We start from the raw sequence: 23,539 nt of genomic DNA, 5'->3' as shown, positions 1-23,539 counted from the left end.
GAAAGAGATGGGAGCAGACAGGAGAGGCTTTGATGAGCCAGCCAGGAGAGGTCTTTTCAATCCAGGAGCAAAGAGCTTTCTGCCAGTTCAAACACTGTCGCTACAATTTAAAGCTCCCCAAGTTGGCCAGCAGGGTAGTCATGTGACCGACTGGTATAACCACTTCTGGCTTTGTGGATTGTCTTGGAGCAGGGAATAGCTCCTTTGTCTACAAGCACTGTCTGTTAATATGTAAAAAAAAAATTCAACCAAGGTCTGGCAATTCTTGTAACAGGCCTTCTCTTCTTCCCAGCAACAATTTGAAATTTAATGTCCATGTGGCGAAATTAATGTGCCTCATTCTTGGCAGGTGGGGGCCTGCATGACACCTCCAGACCCAGGGTATTGAAATGCGATTTGAGAAAAGGTACATTTCATTAAAAGGGTCGAGAAAAATATAAGATATAGAAAAAAACCAAATATTTCTCTCATTCATTTCCATTCATTTATAAATCCTAAAGCTGCCTGTCTTTTCTTGGTGCCAGTGCTGCTTTAATTGCCCCTTTTTGGCATCCCAGTAAACGTGTGGTTCTTTGGGGATGTTTTTCTTCAGTTTGCGCATTGCCATGACTGCCTAGGGTCTTTATTCCTGTTGAGGTCTGCCAAAGGGGAGGGGGAGGTGGGAGCTAGATTTAATTAGCCCTAAATTGGAATTTTTTTCCAAGAGAGTCAGTTGTAGGTGGGTCTATCCTGAACTCTCTGTTAGTGCTTTGCTGAGTCATGGAAAGACTTTTGTCTTCAGGGGATGGGTTGTTCCCTTTTCCTCTGACTGTGGGGGAGGATTGTTTGTTAATCTCCCCTTTGTTCTCTGGACATGCCTGCCTGCAGGTATTTGTGCACACTCTACTGCACTCCCCTGCGGCACCTTGACTAGGTGAGGTATCACCCTCATGGTCTCTCTGCCCCCTAGAGGTCTTTCGTTGTCTCTGCAGGTTCCTGTAAATGCTGTTAGCAACTCTGGTAGGGTGCTTCTAGTGTCTGAATTTACGTAGGAGGATGTGGGGTCTAACGTTTAACATTTTTCGGGATTGGCTGACTGGACAGTAGTGATTTTCATCTGATATTCCTCCCGTACTTCCTTTAACCTGCCCTCTTGGTCACTTTTTCCCTGGCTAGCCAGCCAGGAGAGGTCTTTTCAATCCAGGAGCAAAGAGCTTTCTGCCTGTTCCAACACTGTCTCTACAATTTAAAACTCCCCAAGTTGGCCAGCAGGGTAGTCATGTGACCAACCTGTATAACCACTTCTGGCTTTGTGAATTGTCTTGGAGCAGGGAATAGCTCCTTTGTCTACAAGCGCTGTCTGTTAATATGTAAATGTTTTTTTTGCAGCCAAAGGCTAGCAATTCTTGTAACAGGCCTTCTCTTCTTCTCAGCAACAATCTGAAATTTAATGTCCATGTGGCGAAATTAATGTGCCTCATTCTTGGCACTTGTATGACAGGTGGTAATCAGCCAGATTAGATTTGTCCTGCTTTTTGTGGATAGGACGTAATTGGGCAATTTTCTACATTGTCAGGTAAATGCCAATGTTGTAACTGTATTGGAACAGCTTGGCTCTGGGTGCAACTCACTCTGGAGCACACAAGTCTTCAGTACTACAACCAGGATGTAGTCAGGGCCCATAGCCTTTGCTGTATCCAGTGCCTTCTGCCGTTTTTTGCTATCATGTGGAGTGAATCGAATTGGCTGAAGATTGGCATCTGTGATGGTGGGAACCTCAGGAGGAGGCGAGATGGATCATCCACTCATCAATTCTGGCTGAAGATGGTTACAAATGTTTCAGCCTTGGCTATTGCATTATATGCTGTGTTCCCTCATCACTGAGGATGGGGATATTTGTGCAGCCTCCTCCTCCTGTTAGTTGTTTAATCCACCAACATTCATGCCTGGATGTGGCAGGACTGCGGAGTTTTGATCTGATCCATTGACGGTGAGATCATTTAGCTCTAGTCTATTGCATACTGCTTCCTCTGTTTAGCATGCATGTAGTCCTGTGTTGTAGCTTCACCAAGTTGGCACCTCATCTTTAGGTACGCCTGATGCTACTTCTGGCATGCTCTCCTTCACTCCACATTAAACAAGGGTTGATCCCTTGACTTGACGGTAATGTTAGAGTGAGGGATATGCCGGGCCATGAGGTTACAAATTGAATTTGAATACAATTCTGCTGCTGCTGATGGCCCACACCGCCTCATGGATGTCCAGTTTTGAGCTGCTAGATCTGTTCTGAATCTATCCCATTTAGCAGGGTGTCAGTGACACACAACACAATGGAGGGTATCCTCAGTGTGAAGATGGGACTTCATCTCCATAAGGACTATGCTGTAATCACTCCTACCAATACTGTCATGGGCAGATGGATCTGTGACAGGTAGATTGGAGAGAGTGAGTTCAAGTTACTTTTTCCCTTTGTTGGTTCTCTCACTACCTGCTGCAGGCCCAGTTTGGCAGATATGCCCTTTGGGACTCAGCCAGCTCTGTCAGTAGTGGGGCTACCGAGCCACTCTTGGTGACGGATATTGAAGTCCGCCACCGAGAGTACATCCTGTGCCCTTGCTATCCTCAGTGCTTCTTCCAAGTGGTGTACAACATGGAGGAGTACTGATTCATCAGCTGAGGGAGGGTAATGGGTGGTAATCAGCAGGAGGTTTCCTTGCCCACATTTGACCTGATGCTATGAGATTTCACGGGGTCCAGAGTCAATGCTGAAGACTCCCGAGGCCACACCCTCCCAACTGCATACCATTCTGCCACCACTTCTGGTTAGTCTGTCTTGCTGGTGGGACAGGACCTACCCAGGGATGGTGATGGAAGATTCTGGGACATTAGCTGCAAGGTATAATTCGGTGAGGCTGTTGCTTGACCAGTCTGGGACAGCTCTCTGGCCTGGCCAATTATCCCCAGCGAGGCCCCAAAAACTTACCTTGGTTCCGGGGAAGTCGACCCTCTTGCTTCTGTTGGTTGGGTGCAGTCACAGCAGTGGCCACCACTCTTAGTGGCACTGCTTGGACTGAGAGCTGCCAGCCTGCTGATTGGTCAGCAGCTCCATTAGGTGGGACAAGGCAGAAAGTCACACTCAAGGCCAATTAAGGGCCTGGGGAATGTAAAATCCTGGTGTGGCTCCCCAGGAGGCAGGCTCACCCCCCCTGCCCCACATAAATTCTGGCCAATGTCTTTGGGGTATCAAGGACAGAATCTATTTGGTTGGAACTGAGAAACAGTAAAGGAGCTATGACATTACTTGCTGTATTTTAGAGGCCACCAAATCATGAGAAGAAGATAGAGGATCAGATTTGCAGGGAAACTACTGAGAGGTGCAAGAACTATAGAGTGGTGATAATGGGAGACTTCAACTATCCCAAATTGGAATGGGACAGTAATTGTGTAAGGATAGAGAAAGGGAGGAATTGCTGAAGTGCTTTCAGGAGAATTTTCTTAATCAGTATGTTTCCTGTCCAACGAGGAAGGAGGCATTGCTGGACATAGGGAATGAAGTGGGTCAAGTTGAGAATGTTATGGTCAGAGAGCACCTTGGAATTGCGATCATAGTATTGTAAGGTTTGGATTATTTACAGAGAAAAACAAGGAGCAATCTAGAATAAAAATACTTAACTGGAGGAGAGTTATTTTCAGCAATTTGAGATCTGGCCCAGGTAAATTGGAGTCAAAGACTGAGCGGCAGAAATGTAATAGTGCCCTTTAAAGAAGAGATGGTTTGGGTACAGTTTAGGTGCATTCCACAAGGAAAAAAGGTAGGGCAACCAAAACCGGAGCTTTCTGGATGACAAAGGAGTTAGAGAGTAGGATGACACAGAAAAAAGGGACATATGACAGATGTTAGCTTGATAATACAAGGGAGAATCATGCTGAATAAAAAAAAGTAGAAAATAAATGAAAAAGGAAATAAGAGGGCTAAAGAGACAGTACAAGAATAGATTGAGGGCTAATATTAAATGGAATCCAAATGTCTTCTATAGGCATATTAGCAGTACAAAGGAAAGTTGGCTATCCACAGCTAAATTCAAAATAGGTAATAGCATTATAAAATAGGTAATAACACAGCCTCATTATAATATTTAATGTGGCAACCTCTTCCTTGGTTAAAACCTGAAGTCGGGGGGCAGGTTTGGGTAGGGATTCATGTTTTAACACTTTAACTTCCCACCCAACACAAACCCACATGTTTTTTGAGGTTCAAATTCTGCCACCCCCTACTCTCCGCCCTGCCACCACCACTGTTTCCACTTCACAAACTTATCTTCTGCTCCAAAATGGTTTCAATGGCTCACAAACAAAGGGAAAGGCAGGGAAACCAAAGCCAGGGCTCCTTGGATGATGAGGCAGATAGAGAATATGATGAAACCAAAAAAGAGGGTGCATGTCAGGTGAATTCTTCAAGTGATGACAGAGCCAAAAACAATAAGTTGAGAGAGGAAGTGAAGAGGAAAGTAAGGCTGGCAAGGAGAGAATATGAGAATAGAATGGCAGTTAGCATGAAAGGGAACGAAAAATCTTCTACTGGCATGTAAATTGTAAGTGGGTAGTAGGAGGTGCAAGGGGCCTATTAGGGACAAAGAGGGTGATTATATGCTTAGAGACGCAGGACAAGGCTAGAATACTTTATGAGTACTTTGTATCAGTGTTTACTAAGGTAGAGGATGCTGACAAAATATTGGTAGAAGCAGAGATGGTTGAGATAATCGATGGAGAGAAAATAGATAGGGAGGATGTACTGGAAAGGTTGGCTATGCTTAGAGTGGATAAGTCATCTGGCCAGGATGACTTGCAATCCAGGTTGCTAAAGGAAGTGGGGGTGAAGATAGCGGAAGGGCTTGCCACAATCTTCCAGTCTTCCCTAGATACGGGGAGAGGTGCCAGAGGATTGGAGAGTGGCAAATGTTCAAGAAAGGGTGTAAGAACATTCCTAGTAACTATAGGCCTGTCAGTTTAACATCAGTGGTGCGTAAGGTTTTAGGAACAATAATTAGGGGAAAAAATCAACAGGCATTTGGAGGTTTGAGTTAATTAAGGAGAGCCAGCATGGATTTATAAAAGGCAGATTGTGTTTGACTAGTAGAATTTAATTTTTTGATGGCATAACAGAGAAGGTTGATGAAGGGATTGCAGTGGATTTTGTCTATATGGATTTTAAGTAAGTGTTTGACAAAGCACCACATAAAAGCCTGGTTAAAAAAATTGAGTCTCATAGAATAGGAGGGTCTGCGTCAGCTTGGACAAAAAATTGGTTAAGGCCAGAAAACAGTGAGTCATGATAATTGATTATTTTTCAGACTGGAGGATGATAAACGAGGATGATGTTCCCCACGGGTCAGTGCTAGGACCACTGCTTTTTTGATATATATAAATGACTTGGATATTGGAATACAGAGTAAAATTTCAAAATTTGCTGATAACAAACTTGGAGGTATGTCAGATGGAATTTAGTACAGAAAAGTCTGAAGTGATGCATTTTGGCAGAAGGGATAGATAGAGGCTATATATACTTAATGGAGAGAGAAGCACAGTTAACGTTTCAGGTCTGTGACCTTTCATCATTTTCAGCACTTTCTGTTTGTATTTCAGATTTCCAGCACCCGCAGTATTTTGCTTTTATATACTTAATGGCACAGTTCTAAAGAGTGTACAGGGACAGAGGGACCTGGGGTTCATGTGCACAGATCTTTGAAGGTAGCAGGACATATTGAGAGAGTAGTTAGCAAAGTATATGGGATCTTGGCTTCATAAATCGAGGTTTTGAGTACAAAAGCAGGAAAGTTATGCTGAACCTTTTTAAAGTTCTGGTTCGGCCACAAGTCGAGCATTGCCTTCAGTTCTGCTCACCATACTTTAGGAAGGTTATGAAGGTCCTTGAATGACTGCACAGGAGGTTTACCAGAATGGTTTCAGGGATTTGGGAATTTAGCTACAAGGTTAAGTTGGAGAAGCTGAGGTTATTTTCCTTGGAGCAAAGGAGGTTGATGGGAGGTTTGATGGAGGTGTACAAGATTATGACAGGTTTAGATCGGTAGACAAAGCAAAGCTGTCTCCATTCACTAATGGTGCAAAGACTAGGGGACACAGATTTAAAATTTTGGGCAAGAGATACTGGGTGGGTGTGAGGAAGATCTTTTTTAAGTTGCGAGTAATAATGACCTGGAACTCGCTGCCTACAAGGGTGGAGGAAGCGGAGATGATCAATGATTTCAAAAGGAAATTGAATGGGCACGTGAGGGAAATAAACTTGCAGGGCTACAGTGATAGAGCCGGGGAATGGGACTGACTGGATTCCTCTACAGACAACAGGCATGGACTCGATGGGCTGATTGATCTCCTTCCATATCAGAATGGCTCAATGACTAACTTCAAACCATCACTTCCACTTCATTCTTCTAATTATACATTCAAGTGTCTAATCTTCCCCCACTTGTCTGGCATTGTGTATGGCACAGATAGTATTCCCTGAAAATACTAGTGCCTGTTCATTCCTCAATCCAGCATTACTATGGTGACAGTGTAGGGATATTGAAAGTTAAAGAGAGAAAAATTAGATAAAGTCTGATCACGATGCATGATTTACCCATGCCTGCTTGTTGCAATGAAGGCAGCAAGAAAACTTTATAATCCTTTCTAATTTAAATTATAGTAGCTTGCAGCCAGCACTAAAGGCACTGCTGAGTGATTGCACGCTTCAGCAGGTGACCCAAGTTCTTGCAAGTCTAATGCCACTTAAAACTAACCTGCTCTACTTAAAGCCAGCCTACACATTTTAAAGAGGAGGTGAATTCTGACTGCAGCAGGTGCTGGAACTGTTCATTGAAGGGTCACTGAGCAGGAAATGGTGCAACAGAGAAAAACACTTGCATTTATATTGCACTTTTCATGAGCACTGGACAACCAATGAAGAACTTCTAAAGTGTAGTCACTGTTGTGATTTAGGAAATATGGCAGCCAATTTGCACACAGCAAACTCCCACAAACAGTAATGTGATAAAGACCAAATAATCTGTCCTTTTGTAATGTTGATTGAGGGATAAAAATTGACCAGGACACCAGGGATAACTTCCCTGCTGTTCTTCAAAATAGCGGCATGGGATCTTTTATATCCACTGGAGCAAGCAGCTGGGGCCTCAATTTAGCATCTCTTGTGAAAGACAGCACCTTGGACAGTGCAGCACTCCCTCAGTACTGAGGAGTATCAACCTTGATTAGTGTACTCAAGGTCTGGAGTGCGATTTAAATCCATAACCTTCTGATTCTGAAGGAAGAGTGTTACTAACTGAGCCATGGCTGCTACTTGACAGGGAACAACAGTGTGCTCTAAGATTTTCTGATGCAGCTCTGGAGGCCTTGGTACAGCAGGCGAACAGGAGAAGAGAGGTCCTGTTCCCACAGTGGGCCAGGAGGCTCTCCAAACAGATCCTGATGAAGCAATGGGAACAGAGTAGCTATCACTGTCAATACCAGTAGTCCAGACCAGAGAACCTAAGTTCAGTGCAAGAAGAAGTTTAATGACCTCACACAAGAGTCACGGTCATGAATGCATCTTCAAATGACATAGCCTTACAAATGAACCATTAGACACACATACACTGCTCCATTCGCCACTCCCACTTCACTCACCTGCCAACTCATACCTAACATTTATAACCTCACCTCACACTCACACAATTAGCACTGCAGCAGGCCTCACACCCACATTCCTCAGCTTACACACATTGCTAGCTATTCAACTATGACAGGCACATCACCCAAACACGTTGCACCACACTCATTGGCACATTTCCCTCTCTCTCACAGGACAAGTTGGCACATAACTGCAGGCAGCAGCACCGAACTGGCAGAAGACAGGGATGGCTGCATGTCCTCACCCCCATGGATGTAACTGTGCTGGCAATCATTGGTACGACCAGAACTGAGACCCTGGTCAGCATAGGAACATAGAAACAGAGGAACAGGATTAGGCCATTTCGCCCCTCAAGCCTATTCCACCATGGCTGATCATGGCTGATCTGCAACCTAACTCTATAAGCCTGCTTTTGCTCCATATCCATTAATAACTTTGGGTAATAAAAATCTATCAATCTCAGTTTAAAATTAACAATTGATACAGCATCAATTGCAGCATGCAAATGTCTACCATCCTTTGTGTGAAAAAGTGTTTCCTAATTTCACTCCTGAAAGGCCTGAAAGCCAATGCCCCCTTGACCTAGACTTCCATACCAGTGGAAATCATTCCTCTCTATCTACCCTATCTGTTTCCCTTAATTCATCAAATCACCCCTTAACATTCTAAATTCCAGGGAATACAACCATGGTTAGTGAAATCCTTCCTCGTAATTTAACCCTTGGAATCCCAGTATCAGTCTGGTAAATCTACACTGGAATCATAGAATACAATCATAGAATGGTTACAGCACAAAAGGAGGCCATTCAGCCCATCAAGTCCATGCCAGCTCTCTGCAGGAGCAATTTAGCTAGTCCCACTCCCCAGCCATTTCCCCATAACCCTGCAAACCTTTTATCTTCAGATGCCTTTCCCTTTGAAGGCCAGGATTGAATCTGCCTCCACCACCCTCTCAGGCAGAGCATTCCAGACACTAACCACTTGCTGCGTAAAAAAGTATTCCCTCATGTCGCTTTGGTTTCATTGCCAATCACTAGGGCCCTACCAAATTCACGGACAAATTTTACAAATTTCACAATCATGGCATTTCAAGAATGGTGAATTTCACAATTTCACATAAAACAGAAAAAAGACAAAGAAGGTTTCTGGTTTCAAATTGTATTTACTGTATATTCAAAAACTATTGTATAAAAGCTGAGTATAAACAGGTCACATTCTTTATTTGGTGAAGTCACTGGTTGCATGTAAGCATAGAACAGCCTGCAACTTCTCTTTCTTCATTCCTTGTCTCTGAGCTGTGAACACCTGTCTGTATTTAGACACAGCTTTCGCCGTGTCCACAGAGTTTGTTGGAATTGTCAGACAGTGTCACGCTAGCCTTGCAAGGTAACCAAATGACAATTTTCTGAGCTTCTGTTGACTTCTTAAAAAGAGACGTTGCTTTTTTTTATGTGTTCATTTTCCAGCAGTCAGATGCTGTCTTTCTGCTGCGATGGCTTTCAAACTCTAAGTGGCGCTGAACCGTTGCCTGCCGTGTGCGATCCAACCAAACACTGCAGCTTATACAAAACAGCATACCACCATCGGCGTGCAAAATTTGACTTCCAAATTCTTTCACTCAATGTGCTGCAGTATTGGTTGTGGCTGTAATAAAAACAGAACGTGCTGGAAATACTCAGCAGGTCGGGCAGCTTCTGGGGAGAGCAAAGCAGAGTTAATGTTTCAGATCTGAAATGTTAACTCTGCTTCTCTCTCCACAGATGCTGCCTGACTGCTGAGTATTTCCAGCACTTTGTTTTTATTTCAGATTTCCAGCATCTGCAGTATTTTTCTTTTATTATGGTTGTGGCCATTTTTCATTTGCTCATTCTGACATTCTCACACTTCAGGCTGCTACTTTCAAAATTGCACTGGAAACCCTCCCTCATCTACCAATCAGTGAGTTCAGCCTTGTGTCAATCAGTAAAATGCGCGAAGTTTGCAAAATAGCTGATTTCATTGCGGACCCAAGATTTCACAGTGCATGACACATTTTTTACATCCATGAATTTGGTAGGGTCCAACCAATCACCTTAAATCTGTGTCCTCTGTTTCTTGACTCTTCCTCCAATGGAAACAATTTCTCTCTCTCTCTATTCTGTCTAGACCTTTCATGATTTGGAATACCTCTATCAAATCTCCTCTCGACTTCTTTTTTAAGGAGAAAAACCCCACCTTCTCCAATCTATCCTCGTAACTGAAGCTCCTCATCTCTGCAACCATTCTTGTAAATCTTTTCTGCACTGTCTCTAAATTCTTCACATCCTTCCTAAAGTGTGGTGCACAGAGTTGGCCGAACCAGTGTTTTATAAAAGTTCATTGTAACTTCCTTGCTTTTGTACCCGATACCTCTGTTTATAAAGCCCAGGAACCCAACCCCTATGCCTTTTGAACCTACCCTGCCACCTTCAATGATTTGTGCACATATACCCCCGGTCTCTCTGCTCCAGCAACCCCCTTAGAATTGTACCATTTAGTTTATATTGCCCCTCCTCATTCTTCCTACCAAATGTATCACTTTACACTTCTCTGCATTAATTTCATCTGCCATGTGGTTGCCCATTGCACCAACTTGTCTGTATCCTCTTGAAGTCTATCACAATCCTTCGTACAGTTCACAATACTTCCAAGTTTTGTGTCATCTTGAAATTGTGCCTTGTACACTTCAGTCTAAGTCATTAACATATATATCAAGAAATGCAGTGGTCAGTTGTATCCACGCCTCAGGTACCCCATTATATACCTTCCTCCGGTCCAAAAAACAAATGTTCACCACTACGCTGTTTCCAGTCACTCAGCTAACTTTGTATCTATGTTGTCATTGATTCCATTTGCTTCAACGTTGCTGGCAAACCTATTATGTGGCATTTTACTAAACACCTTTTGGAAGTCCATATAGACTATATCAACCACATTGCCAGCATCAACCCTCTAGGTTACCGAATCAAAAAACTGAAGTTGGTTAAACAAGATTTGCCTGCAAAAAAATCCATGCTTGCTTTACTTAATTTATCTACACTTGTTTTCGCCACATGAACATTAAAACTTAAAATTGTGGCTGGGAAGAAAAGAGGACCTATCACAAGGAATTGCCAAGCCCCTGACTGGAAAGACATTTGCATGCTAGCAGACAGTGTTGGAACAAGGGACCCAGACCTTGCTTCTCCAATACACAGAAGAAGTGGTCAGACCAGTTTAGTCACATGACTAACTGACTGTTGGAGATTTTTGAATTTGAACTTGCTGAGAGAAAGAAACTGAGAAAACTGTTTGCTCCTGGACTGAAAAGACCTCTTTCCTGTCTGCTCCCATCTCTTTCTCATGGAACTGAAGACCTATTGAAGACACATGAACCCCAAAAGAGAAAAGTCTCCTACAGTGTACAAGGTTGAAGAAGAATACTGGGCCCCAAGAAAAAGCAAGACTACCTACAATCAAGGACTACAGCGAGTTAGAAGTACAGTAAAAACCCTTTTTCAGAGATTGCCTCAAACCTCTCCATTTTATTTTTCTTCTGCTCTTTTCGGTCCCTTTTTGCATGTGCGTATTGTGTGTGCATGCTGGCATGGGCGCGGTGTGTATCCGTAGGCATTAACCGAATTAGAGTTTAAGTTTAAGGTTTAATAAATTTCATTTTTCTTCTTTAAACCTAAGAAAGCCTGGTTATTCTCATTTCTTTTCCTTATAATTGGAAAGTGATGAACAAGGATTCACCAAGGGGAAGCTCAAAACACAGTGTGTTTAAAAATTAAATTCTGTTACAATAACTGCTAACAGTGCTCCAGATGTGATCTAACCAGGGCTTTGTATAGCTGAAGCATGACTTCTACTCCCTTGTATTCTAGTGCTCTATCCTTTCCTATCCTGAGTGGTGTGAAACAGGGCTGTGTTCTCGCACCCACACTTTTTGGGATTTTCTTCTCCCTGCTGCTTTCACATGCGTTCAAATCCTCTGAAGAAGGAATTTTCCTCCACACAAGATCAGGGGGCAGGTTGTTCAACCTTGCCCGTCTAAGAGCGAAGTCCAAAGTACGGAAAGTCCTCATCAGAGAACTCCTCTTTGTTGACGATGCTGCTTTAACATCTCACACTGAAGAATGCCTGCAGAGTCTCATCGACAGGTTTGCGTCTGCCTGCAATGAATTTGGCCTAACCATCAGCCTCAAGAAAACGAACATCATGGGGCAGGATGTCAGAAATGCTCCATCCATCAATATTGGCGACCACGCTCTGGAAGTGGTTCAAGAGTTCACCTACCTAGGCTCAACTATCACCAGTAACCTGTCTCTAGATGCAGAAATCAACAAGCGCATGGGTAAGGCTTCCACTGCTATGTCCAGACTGGCCAAGAGAGTGTGGGAAAATGGCGCACTGACACGGAACACAAAAGTCCGAGTGTATCAGGCCTGTGTCCTCAGTACCTTGCTCTACGGCAGCGAGGCCTGGACAACGTATGCCAGCCAAGAGCGACGTCTCAATTCATTCCATCTTCGCTGCCTTCGGAGAATACTTGGCATCAGGTGGCAGGACTATATCTCCAACACAGAAGTCCTTGAAGCGGCCAACACCCCCAGCTTATACACACTACTGAGTCAGCGGCGCTTGAGATGGCTTGGCCATGTGAGCCGCATGGAAGATGGCAGGATCCCCAAAGACACATTGTACAGCGAGCTCGCCACTGGTATCAGACCCACCGGCTGTCCATGTCTCCGTTATAAAGACGTCTGCAAACGCGACATGAAATCGTGTGACATTGATCACAAGTCGTGGGAGTCAGTTGCCAGCATTCGCCAGAGCTGGCGGGCAGCCATAAAGACAGGGCTAAATTGTGGCGAGTCGAAGAGACTTAGTAGTTGGCAGGAAAAAAGACAGAGGCGCAAGGGGAGAGCCAACTGTGCAACAGCCCCAACAAACAAATTTCTCTGCAGCACCTGTGGAAGAGCCTGTCACTCCAGAATTGGCCTTTATAGCCACTCCAGGCGCTGCTTCACAAACCACTGACCACCTCCAGGCGCGTATCCATTGTCTCTCGAGATAAGGAGGCCCAAAAGAAAGAAAAAAGAAAGAAGATATAATGACCAGCATTCCATTAGCCTTTTTGAATATTTTCTGTACCTGTTCATGACATTTAATGATCTATGTACCTGGATCACCGATCTCTTTGAACCTCCACTCTTACTAGTTTTTCACTATTTGAAAGTACCCTGCTCTATTCTTTTGAAGTCCAAAGTGGATGACCTCACATTTTCCTATTTTGAAATCCATTTGCCACAGTTTTGCCCATTCACTTAATCTATTAATATCTCTATAATTTTATGCTTCCATCTACAGTGTTTACACAGCAAATTTGAATATATGGCTTTCTATCCCATCATCTAAGTTGTTAATAAATATGGTGAATATTTGAGGCCCCAACACAGATCCTTACAGAACACCACAAGTCACATCCTGCCAATTAAAGTACCTGTCCATATCCCTATTCACTGTCCCCTACCACTCAGCTAATTTCCTAAACAGGCTGATAATTTTCCCTCAATTCCATGAGCTTCAACTTATCAGGGATTTTATCAAATACCTTCTGGAAGTCCATATAAATAACATCCATATACCCTGTGCACTAAAATAAAAGCAAAATACTGCGGATGCTGGAAATCTGAAATAAAAACAAGAAATGCTGGAACCACTCGGCAGGTCTGGCAGCATCTGTGGAAAGAGAAGCAGAATTCTCTCAGGAACTCTGCTTCTCTTTCCACAGATGCTGCCAGACCTGCTGAGTGGTTCCAGCATTTCTTGTTTTTATACCCTGTGCACTACTTTTGTCAGCTCTTCAAAAACTTCGTCAGATTCTTCAGGCATGACCTACCCTTTACAAATCCATGCTGGCTCTCTGATCAGCTGGAAATTTTCAAGATGTTCGTTCACCCTAGCCTGAAACATAGGCCGGGATTTAATAGGGATAAAGTGGACGGTGATGGAGGCGTGTGCTGTAAAGTTGCATGAGACGGTGTCAGGTCAGGCCCTCGACGTAATCAAGCCAGGACGCGAATTCACAAGTACTTAAAAGGTAATTTAGATGATCAAAAAGGCAATTGAAACTGATTTTCCATGGCCCTCTGAATTTTTCAAGTACTGCACAAGCATTATAGGGGGTCAGAGCCTCAGCAGCTTTAATGGATGGCAACAGAGTGGAACTGTTCATGTTGCTGCACTCGGCAGTCATGCAGTGAGACATTTGACTTTCATTGCCATGAAGGAGTAGGGCAACCATTTATTTGGGGTCAAGGCCCCCTTGAGAAGTTATTCCTCCAGTCAGAGGCTCACTGGAGAAGGGCCTGAGACAGGTTGGGCTGGGTAGCGTTTCAGCACCCACTGGAAGGTGCCCCCATTATAGCAGTAAGACCCAGGTGGCACAGTGGTGCAGTGGTTAGCACCACAGCCTCACAGCTCCAGTGACCCAGGTTCAGTTCTGGGTACTGCCTGTGCAGAGTTTGCAAGTTCTCCCTGTGACCGTGTGGGTTTCTGCTGGGTGCTCTGGTTTCCTCCCACAGCCAAAGACTTGTAGGTTGATAGGTAAATTAGCCATTGTAAATTGCTCCTAGTGTAGGTAGCTGGTAGGAGAATGGTGGGGATGTGGTAGGGAATATGGGATTAATGTAGGATTAGTATAAATGGTGGTTGTTGGTCAGCAAAGACTCAATGGGCCGAAGGGCCTGTTTCAGTGCTGTATCTCTCTATCTATAGATAGGGGTAGTGCCAGAGGACTGGTGAATTTTAAATTTTACACCTTTGTTCAAAAAATGGTGTAAGGATAAACCCAACAACTACAGACCAGTCAGTTCAACATTGTTGGTAGGAAAGTTTTTAAAAACAATAATTTGGGGCAAAATTAGCAGTCATTTGTGGTGCAATGTGTTTGGGTGATGTGGCTGTCATGGTTGAATAGCTGGCAGTGTGTGAAAGCTGAGAGATGTAGGTGTGAAGGTTGCAGCACTGCTAAGTGTGTGAGGGTGAAGTGAGGTTATGAATGTTAGGTATGAGTTGTGCTTGATACAGAATGGTAGTAGGTGAGTGAATGGAGCAGTGTGTGAGGCTCATGGTTCATTTGTACGGATATGGCATTTGAAGATACATTCACTTAGCTTGACTACTTGTGTGAGGTCACTAAACGTCTTTTGGCACTGCATCCAGCTCCTCAAGGCTAGCCTGCTGACATTGACAGCAAATACTATCTGCTCCCATTGCCTTTTCAGTGTCTGTCTGAAGGGCCTCCTAGCCCCCTGTGGGACAAAGGACCTCTTTTCTCCTGACTACCTGCTGTACCAAGGCCTCCAGAGTTTCATCAGAGAATCTTGGAGCACGTTTTCTTCCCTGTTGCACCATTTGCACTGTTTTTCCTGTCAGTGACTCTTCCACAAACAGTTCCAGCACCTGCTGCAACCAGAAATGCACCTACCCTTTGAGGTGCAGTCTGGCTTTAAGTACTGCAGGCTAGCCTTAAGTGGTGCTAGCCTCGCACAAACTTGGGCTCCCTGCTGAGGCGGCAGTCGCTCATCTAAATGTTTAGTGCTAGGTTGCTCGCTATTGTCATTTAAATTAGCTGGCAGCATATTCCGAAAGCCCATTATTGGGCCTTATCCAATTTTCCCTCTGGAAAAGTAGCTGATTAGTTTCAGCCCTGGGGCCTCATTCTTACTGCCTTGCTGACTAAAACTTCTGGCACCCTTTCCTTTTCCTGTTGTATTTTTGTTGCCCTTCCCCTTTTTGCTTTCTTGTCGCTGCTTGAGTGTGGTAAGGTGATAACAATTAGTGCAAGTGTAATCATCCTGCACCCTGATCAAGTGTGCATGCATTTCACTGGCCTCACCATACTTTTCAACAACTCACCCTCAGCAGTAGATCATTGAAAGGTATTTCCGTCTTGTTACTCTAACAGCTGGCTGTATATTTGCAAGTGTTCAACTTCCAGGCAATTAAATCTAGAGCTTGACTTGCTTTTGAGTGTTGTGCAGTAACCAGCTGGTCACTTCAATTACTATTCAGTCAGTTGAGAAAGGCAGAACACTTACATTTTAAAAGATAGTGCTGATTAAAGTGAAAGCCTCATGGTATAATATTGTTGTCATAATAAATTAATGTACCCTCTTACTTGTCATGAGCAACTCCAAGGGAAATTTGTTGGTATTTTCAATTTCCAAATTAAATATACTAGCACTCTTGAATATTTCCAGTTTTTTGTACAAAATCCTTTTACCTCAGATTACATTTAAAGACATGAAATGTTCTCAAATATCTACAGTCACACCCAAAATACTTTGGCACTTACAAGTCAAAATGTTCACTCAACAAAACCAGACTGACAACAGCCCATCCTTTATTCTACATGCAACAACAAGAAACATTAAATCAGATACAACAAATTTTGTACATCATGGGTTTGAATTGTTCTGCTTTGGATATGGTTAGTTTCTCTCCTATCTCTGCTCAAGCCTTCTGAGCTCTTCTTGTCCATGAGACCCATCTCCTGCTCCCTTGACCCCATTCCCACCAAACTGCTGACCATGTAACTTCCCCCTCCTTGTCCCCATGTTAGGTCGATATTGTAAGCATTTCTCTCTCTGCAGGCATTGGCCCTCTCTCCTTTAAATCTATCATCATCACCCCTCTCCACAAAAATAAAAACCCTCGACCAAACTACCATCCCATCTCCAACCTCCTCTCCAAAGTCCCTGAATGTGTTGTCACCTCCCAAATCCATGCCCATCTTTCCTGGAACTCCATGTTTGAATCCCTCCAATCAGGTTTCCACCCCTGCCACAGTACCAAAACAGCCCTTAAAGTCACAACTGACATCCTATGTGACTGTGACAAATGTAAACTATCCCTCCTCGTCCTCTCAACCTGTCTTCAGCCTTTGATGCTGTTGACCACACCATCCACATCTAACGCCTCTCCAATGTCGTCCAGCTGGGTGGGACTGCTTTCACCTGGTTCCATTCTTATTTATCTACTCAGAGCCAGAGCAACACTTTCCCCCTCCTATTTCTCATCTACACACTACCTCTCGCCGACATCATCCAAAAGCACAGTATTAGTTTTCACATGTACACTGACAACACCCAGCTCTACCTCACATATTTTGTTTTATAATTTTCCCATGAAGCACCTTGGGGTATTTTATTATGTTAAAGGTGCTATGTAAATACAAATTGTTGTTGATTCTTTTTACTACAACACTGCAAATGGAATTTTGTACTGGTGTACACCTCATTTAGTGATCTGCAGTGCAAATGTTTGAATATTGGAACATAATTTTAAAGCAATTGTTACCTCTGAAACAGTGCTTGGTGAATGTTGACCATGGTTTCATTTTTCCCCCTTCCTATCTTTCTCATTATTTGCTTACAACAGTTGTTTTAATGCCAACAAAATATCACAGTCCTTTTCCAATCTCTTGACCCAGTGAGTTATCGCATTGAGCCACTTCCAGGATAATCCAGCTTTTCATGTTGGGTTGAAGAAATTGCCTCGCACATCCCCTCTAAACTTTGCCCCTCTCACCTTAAACCTATGTCCCCTAGTAACTGACTCTTCCACCCTGGGAAAAAGCTTCTGACTATCCACTCTGTCCATGCCACTCATAACTTTGTAAACCTCTATCACGTCGCCCCTCCACCTCCGTCGTTCCAGTGAAAACAATCTGAGTTTATCCAACCTCTCCTCATAGCTAATGCCCTCCAGACCAGGCAACATCCTGGTAAACCTCTTCTGTACCCTCTCCAAAGCCTCCACGTCCTTCTGGTAGTGTGGCGACCAGAATTGCACGCAATATTCTAAGTGTGGCCTAACTAAGATTCTGTACAGCTGCAGCATGACTTGCCAATTTTTATACTCTATGTCCCGACCGATGAAGGCAAGCGTGCCATATGGCTTCTTGACTACCTTATCCACATGCGTTGCCACTTTCAGTGGTCTGTGGACCTGTACGCCCAGATCTCTCTGCCTGTCAATACTCCTAAGGTTCTGCCATTTACTGTATACTTCCCACCTGTATTAGATTTTCCAAAATGCATTACCTCACATTTGTCCGGATTAAACTCCATCTGCCATTTCTCCGCCCAAGTCTCCAACCGATCTATATCCTGCTGTATCCTTTCGCAATCCTCATCATGATCCACAACTCCACCAACCTTTGTGTCGTCCGCAAACTTACTAATCAGACCAGCTACATTTTCCTCCAAATCATTTATATATACTACAAACAGCAAAGGTCCCAGCACTGATCCTTGCGGAACACCACTAGTCAGAGCCTTCTGGACTGGCCCTGGCCAGCCCACCTCACCTACCTCTTGAATGGGATTCCAGCACTGAGCCTGGGTCAGAGATTGTCCGGCAGCTGTTGGGGGCAGGATCCTTGTCCCTATTAAGTGTTTAAAGGGATGGGGATCCTGCTCAAACTTTGACCTCAAAAGGCCAAAGGATCACTCCGGGTTTCAGAAAAAATGTAAAGGCAGGGTTCCCCCGACTTTTTGGCCCAGCATCGGGAGCCCCGCCTCCTGCACAAAATCCCAGCCTCAAGTTTGATTCTGCCCTAAATTTGGATATCAGAGGATCTCATGGTATGAAAGATGATGCATGCCTGATATTGGACTCAGTAGGAGAGACAACTGTGACTGAGGTCAGACCACAACCCCTTTTGACAACAAGTAAAATACTACTGTTTTTGGGACATGTGTTTTTAATATTTATTCTAAGATTGTGAGATGTCTACTACATACAGTACACTGGGTATATATTTCATACACACTGAAGTTATGACACAGAAACAAGTCATTTCGCTCAACCAGCTCATGTCAGCATTTATCCTCCACACAAGCAAATAATGCTAATCATATTTCTGTATCATGTTACCATTTCCCTTTATCCCATTTTCTGCCATCTATCGATCCAATATAATCTTGAACATTGGTATAGTTTCTGCAAAACTACCAATCTTAGAAGGTAATATCTAAATGTGACAATTCTCTTGCCCTCTGTTCTAAATCTGTAATATTTAATCCTATATCTAAATGGTACAATTTTAAAGGGGATGCAATAACAGAGACCTGGGGGTATATGTGTAAAAATCTTTGAAGATGGCAGGACAGGTTAAAAAAAAGTTAAGAAAGCATTTGGGATCTTGGGCTGTATAAATAGAAGCATAGAGTGCTAAAGCCAGGATGTTATGTTCAACCTATACAAAACACTAGTTCAGCCCCTGCTGGAGTACTGTGTCCAATTCTGGACACCAGACTTTAGGAAGGACGTGAAAGCTTTGGAGCAGGTGCAGAAGAGATTTACTAGACTGGTTCCAGGGATGAGAATTTACACAGTTTACCCTATGGTCCCTAATAGGTCTTATTCTTTCTTAGTTATCTACTTGCTCTTTATTTATTAAAAAAACCTTTGGGTTTTCCTTGATTTTATTTGCCAATATTTTTTCATTCCCTCTCTTTGCTCTCCTAATTTCCTTTTTAATTTCACCCCTCACTTTTTATACTCCTCTAGGTTTTCTGCAGCATTAAGCCATCGGTATCTGTCATAAGCTTTTCTTTTTCTCTTTATCCTCTCCTTATCCTTTTCTTACTGTCTTCATTCAGAGCATTCCCTGTATCACAGTTTTCAAAGCAGCATAGGTGTCCACTCTCCACATTCAATGCCCCATCCCCTTGGATTTGAGATAGGATCAGAAATGCTGGAGCCTGGTAGCCAAGCAGCTGCCCAGGAAGTCCAGGTCCATTATATTCAAGAAATCTGTGTACGTCGCACTGTTATGTGAATAAAACTGGTACATAATACTATTAACAGAAACCTGTACATAGACTATTATACTGAAAATTTCAAACAAAGCAGGCTTGATGAAAAATTTCAGAGAATGTTAATGGTGCATGCATGGAGGTGGAACGTCATAACATAATTTGGCAGTGATTGTAAGTTGAAAGGTCCAAATTATCAACCTTAGTCATGAGGATTTTGTGAAGCTCCTCACTAGGTATAGAACATTGCTGGAGTGGGTTCACTGATAGGTCACTTGACACTGAAGAACCAATTCTGTGTTCCTGTCCAACAAAGCCTCTACCACAAGTGGAGATGTGTAAAATTTACCCCATGAAGCCCCCATTCATGATTTGATGATGTATTCAAGCCTCACTCACCTTAGCCATTTCAGCTGCAGTGTTGCTTTTAGCACCGAGATACACCATGGCTAGAGCAGCTGAGATACTTAACGGAGACAGGAATATGTTCTCATTTCTTTTGTCTTCATTTATTTTCTTGAAGAGATCAAAGGCAAATGTGCTATTTGCAGCAATCAGAGAATCCATTGCTAAAAGCTAGGAGAAAACAAAATATATTCAAAAGTTAAAGGTTTATTTTAGCAAAGCGTATTGAGGCAATGATGTGCTGCACTATAGAAGTAATTCCACAATCCCCTGACATTGAGTTACTGATCTCAGTCATGTGTTTGCGCAGAAGCACTGACCAAATTTCAGACACTTCCCTATTGGAGGGAAGGAAAATCTAAACAAAAGTTGCCAGGCTGCACTCACATGCCTTCCATCAGCTGTTTCAGAGTGGCAGTCCATCTATTCTTTCAATCAAAGGCTCTATGACACAGAGAGAAATTGTGAATTCAGTAAAACTAATGTAATGTGGGAATGTCACTTTAGGAACAAGAAATTATTTGGGCGGAAAAAAAAGTCCCTTCACATTTAGGCTCCTGGGTTTAAAATCAGCCCAGATTCCTCTGCCCTCTCTCCCACCTGTAAATAAAATGCAATCTCTGCCCACCTTCCAGTGCGTACTGGGCCGACACTACAAAGCTATCTACAATTCAGCAGAAATTCTGGCATCAGATTACCATTCTGATTGAAGGAGACCAAAAGAATGGCTGGTGTACAATGGCATAGGATTGTTCATCTGAGGTTGGAACTGTGGCATATTTTAGAGTAAAGGGGGAATTTATTTTCTATCTAGCCATACTACGCCTCATCCGGGAACTCTGAATGCTGGCACTAATAACTAGAAACTGGTCCATAAATTATACTTATCCCACTTTCGAATTAAACAAACTTTGTTTATTCAAGAAACAATTATCCTCTGCATATGTTACAGTATGTGTTATCTCTCAATGGAGCACATTGTTTTAGACCTTACAGTTCCGTGTAATTAAAATTGCTACAGATGCCAAACAATCCATAAATGTAACTACAGACTCATTCACTACACGAACAAAGACCCTACGCTGTACCATTGAGGTCAGATTTATTACAAATCAGGCATGCACGGCAGAACCCTGGCTGTGACTAGTTTTTTTCAGGAGCTCAAAACACCCATGAACCGGAGTGGTGGGAGCTTTAGAATCATCCGATAGTAACAGTATTTATGTATATATCTGAAGCAAAGATAGAAAGAAGTAACTGAGACAAGCAGTTTACTAATATCGCAATATTCAATGCATCATTAGCAACAATATTACCATCCTTTCGTGCGTTACAACAGCGACTACACTTTAATAATTGGCTGTAAAGCACTTTGCGACGTGCTAAATAAATGCGCTAAATAAATGCAAGTCTTTTGTTCTAATTAATGAATTTATCGATATTGACAATAGTTAAATCATGTTTTAAATGAAGCATTTTTGCTGCATCCCCTTAAGCATTTATTTGATGGCCTTCTGCTTATTTTTGATGATTATGTTTATTTATTACATTACTAAATCTGGACACCTAACTAATGCAAATTACTGCAAACCACAGTTATGGTTATTTACCTGTTTTTGCACTGCAAGACGAAAAAGCTGCACAATCTGTTTTCCTGTTCCTATTCTCTGAGTTAGTTTCTGTGCCTCTTTCAGTATTGTTGCTCTGACGGGGTGTTTCTCAATGAGATAATGGGGCTAGGTCACTGATCTCCCATGTCACGTAAAATTATCCTTAGTCAGTACTTTTTTGTTAACTCCCTAATTGTTCAGTCAGGCAAAGTTCAGGGGAAAAAAGTATGATTAACCATTAGATGACTCTTATTTTACATTGGAATGCCCCTCCCTGCTAAATCATTATATAGAAATCATAATTTTGCTCAATGAAGTATTTTTTGAAATGTTGTCCCATTATGTTAAAGACATCCAAATAATAGTGCTGACCTGAACTTTGTAAGTAGGTGTCTCTTACCATTCTTGTTCTCAAACTGTGGAAAATGCTTTATTCTCTGTAGTGAAATTCAAAGACTGGGATAGCCCCTCCCTAATGAAGCATTTCATGACTCACTTTTCTCTCTCTCTCCCACACGCACTCACTGCTAGAGGAAAAGTCAGGGAAATTGCAACCTTCTGAAGCAGCAAATCACAAAAACAAGTAAAATTGCTAAATCATATTGGCCCCAAAAACACATAGGCCATTTATGCCGGTATTGTGCCTGCTGGTGAGATTTCCACCTGTCAATCGTCTTCAGCACTGGCTCTGCCATAAAATAATGCATAGAGGAATTTCATACCTAGGGCACCCAAGTTGGGAGAAGTGTCCCACAGACTAGTCAAGCAGTGGCCTGATGTAATCAGACTCATAGAATCAAATCTATCAGTAACCATTCCAGAGTCCACCATAACCATTCCAGGGTATGTCCTGTTCCACAGTCAGATGACAGTGGCCGTCAACATTGACTCCTGATCCCATGAACTGTCATGGCTTCAGATTAAACAAGGTCAAGAAAATCTCCTGTTCATACTGACCTACTGCTCCATTGAGCGAAAGGAAATTGGGCAAGTTGTAAAATGGGTTGCTGATTCACAATCACCCATTTTTTGCACAGCAATAAAAGTTATAATTATCCCAATGTGTCTGTTTGGAATGATGACAGCCTGCCCTTTTGATGGTGATGGCAATCAGAATTCCAAGAAAAGGAAAGGAGAAATAAAATTAAAACTTTACAAATTAAGGTATGGTATGTACTCTGTTAGCTATGTATGGCATTGAAACTGTGCTTCTATGCTGTTTGACTGCCATAGCTTTTCTTGTTTTAGAAAGTTACTCCTAGTAGTGAGATATGAATTCACAACTGCAAGTCTGCACAAGTCGAGGTCTTATTCTCTGCTGTGCCAGAGCAGGGAGGCACCAATTGTGGATCAACTATTTCCCCTCAACCGAGAAAGAATAAGGAAGGGTAATCAAATGGTGTTTTAAAACTTAGAGAACAAAGAAAGAATTGTGTTGGTTTGTGGATAGGGGAGCTTTCATAACAAATGCACACAAATTAACTGGAGAAAAAGTAGGCATGCTGTCCTATTAAAATATGTGATAGTGGGGAATTGCCTTCTTGAACCTCTGCAGTCCATCTGGTGCAGGCACACCCACAGTGTTGTAAGGGAGGGAGTCCTGGAGTTTGATTTGGCGACAGTGAAGGAAAAGCAATGTATTTCCAAGTTAGGATCCTGGCGGTTACCATTGATCAGAAACTTAATTGGTCCAACCATATAAATTTTGTGATTACAAGAGCAGGTCAGAGGCTGGGAATTCTGCAGTGAGTAGCTCACCTCCTGACTCCCCAAAGCCTGTCCAACATCCACACAGCACAGGTCAGGAGTGTGATGGAAAACTCTCCACTTGCCTGGATGAGTGCAGCTCTAACACACAAGAAGTTCAACACCATCCAGGACAAAGCAGCCTGCTTGATCAACACCCCATCTACCACTTTAAACATACATTCCCTCCACCATCAGCACATAGTGGTAGCAGCCTGTACCATCTACAAGATGCACTGGAGCAACTTATCAAGGCTCCTTCAACAGCACGTTCCAAACCCACG

The 23,539-nt window shown here is 42.9% G+C and overlaps 1 protein-coding gene across 1 annotated transcript in view; it reads right to left on the bottom strand.

Annotated features, from left to right (window-relative positions):
* LOC137380606 (leukocyte elastase inhibitor-like) overlaps positions 1-21,533 on the bottom strand; it is a 63,385-nt gene extending 41,852 nt beyond the window's left edge. Inside the window, exons 1-2 of the mRNA XM_068052690.1 lie at positions 21,510-21,533; positions 19,894-20,070 (exon numbers count right to left, since the gene is read on the bottom strand). Coding sequence (XP_067908791.1) covers positions 19,894-20,061 — 168 coding nt within the window. The 5' untranslated portion in view covers positions 20,062-20,070; positions 21,510-21,533. The remainder of the gene's footprint in view (positions 1-19,893; positions 20,071-21,509) is intronic.
* Positions 21,534-23,539: the final 2,006 nt, after the last annotated feature.

This window comes from Heterodontus francisci, chromosome 2 (genome assembly GCF_036365525.1).
Source record: "Heterodontus francisci isolate sHetFra1 chromosome 2, sHetFra1.hap1, whole genome shotgun sequence".
NCBI classification, from domain to species: Eukaryota; Metazoa; Chordata; class Chondrichthyes; order Heterodontiformes; family Heterodontidae; genus Heterodontus; species Heterodontus francisci.
Note: the sequence above shows the minus strand (reverse complement) of the source record. Positions and strands in the feature narration are given on the sequence as shown.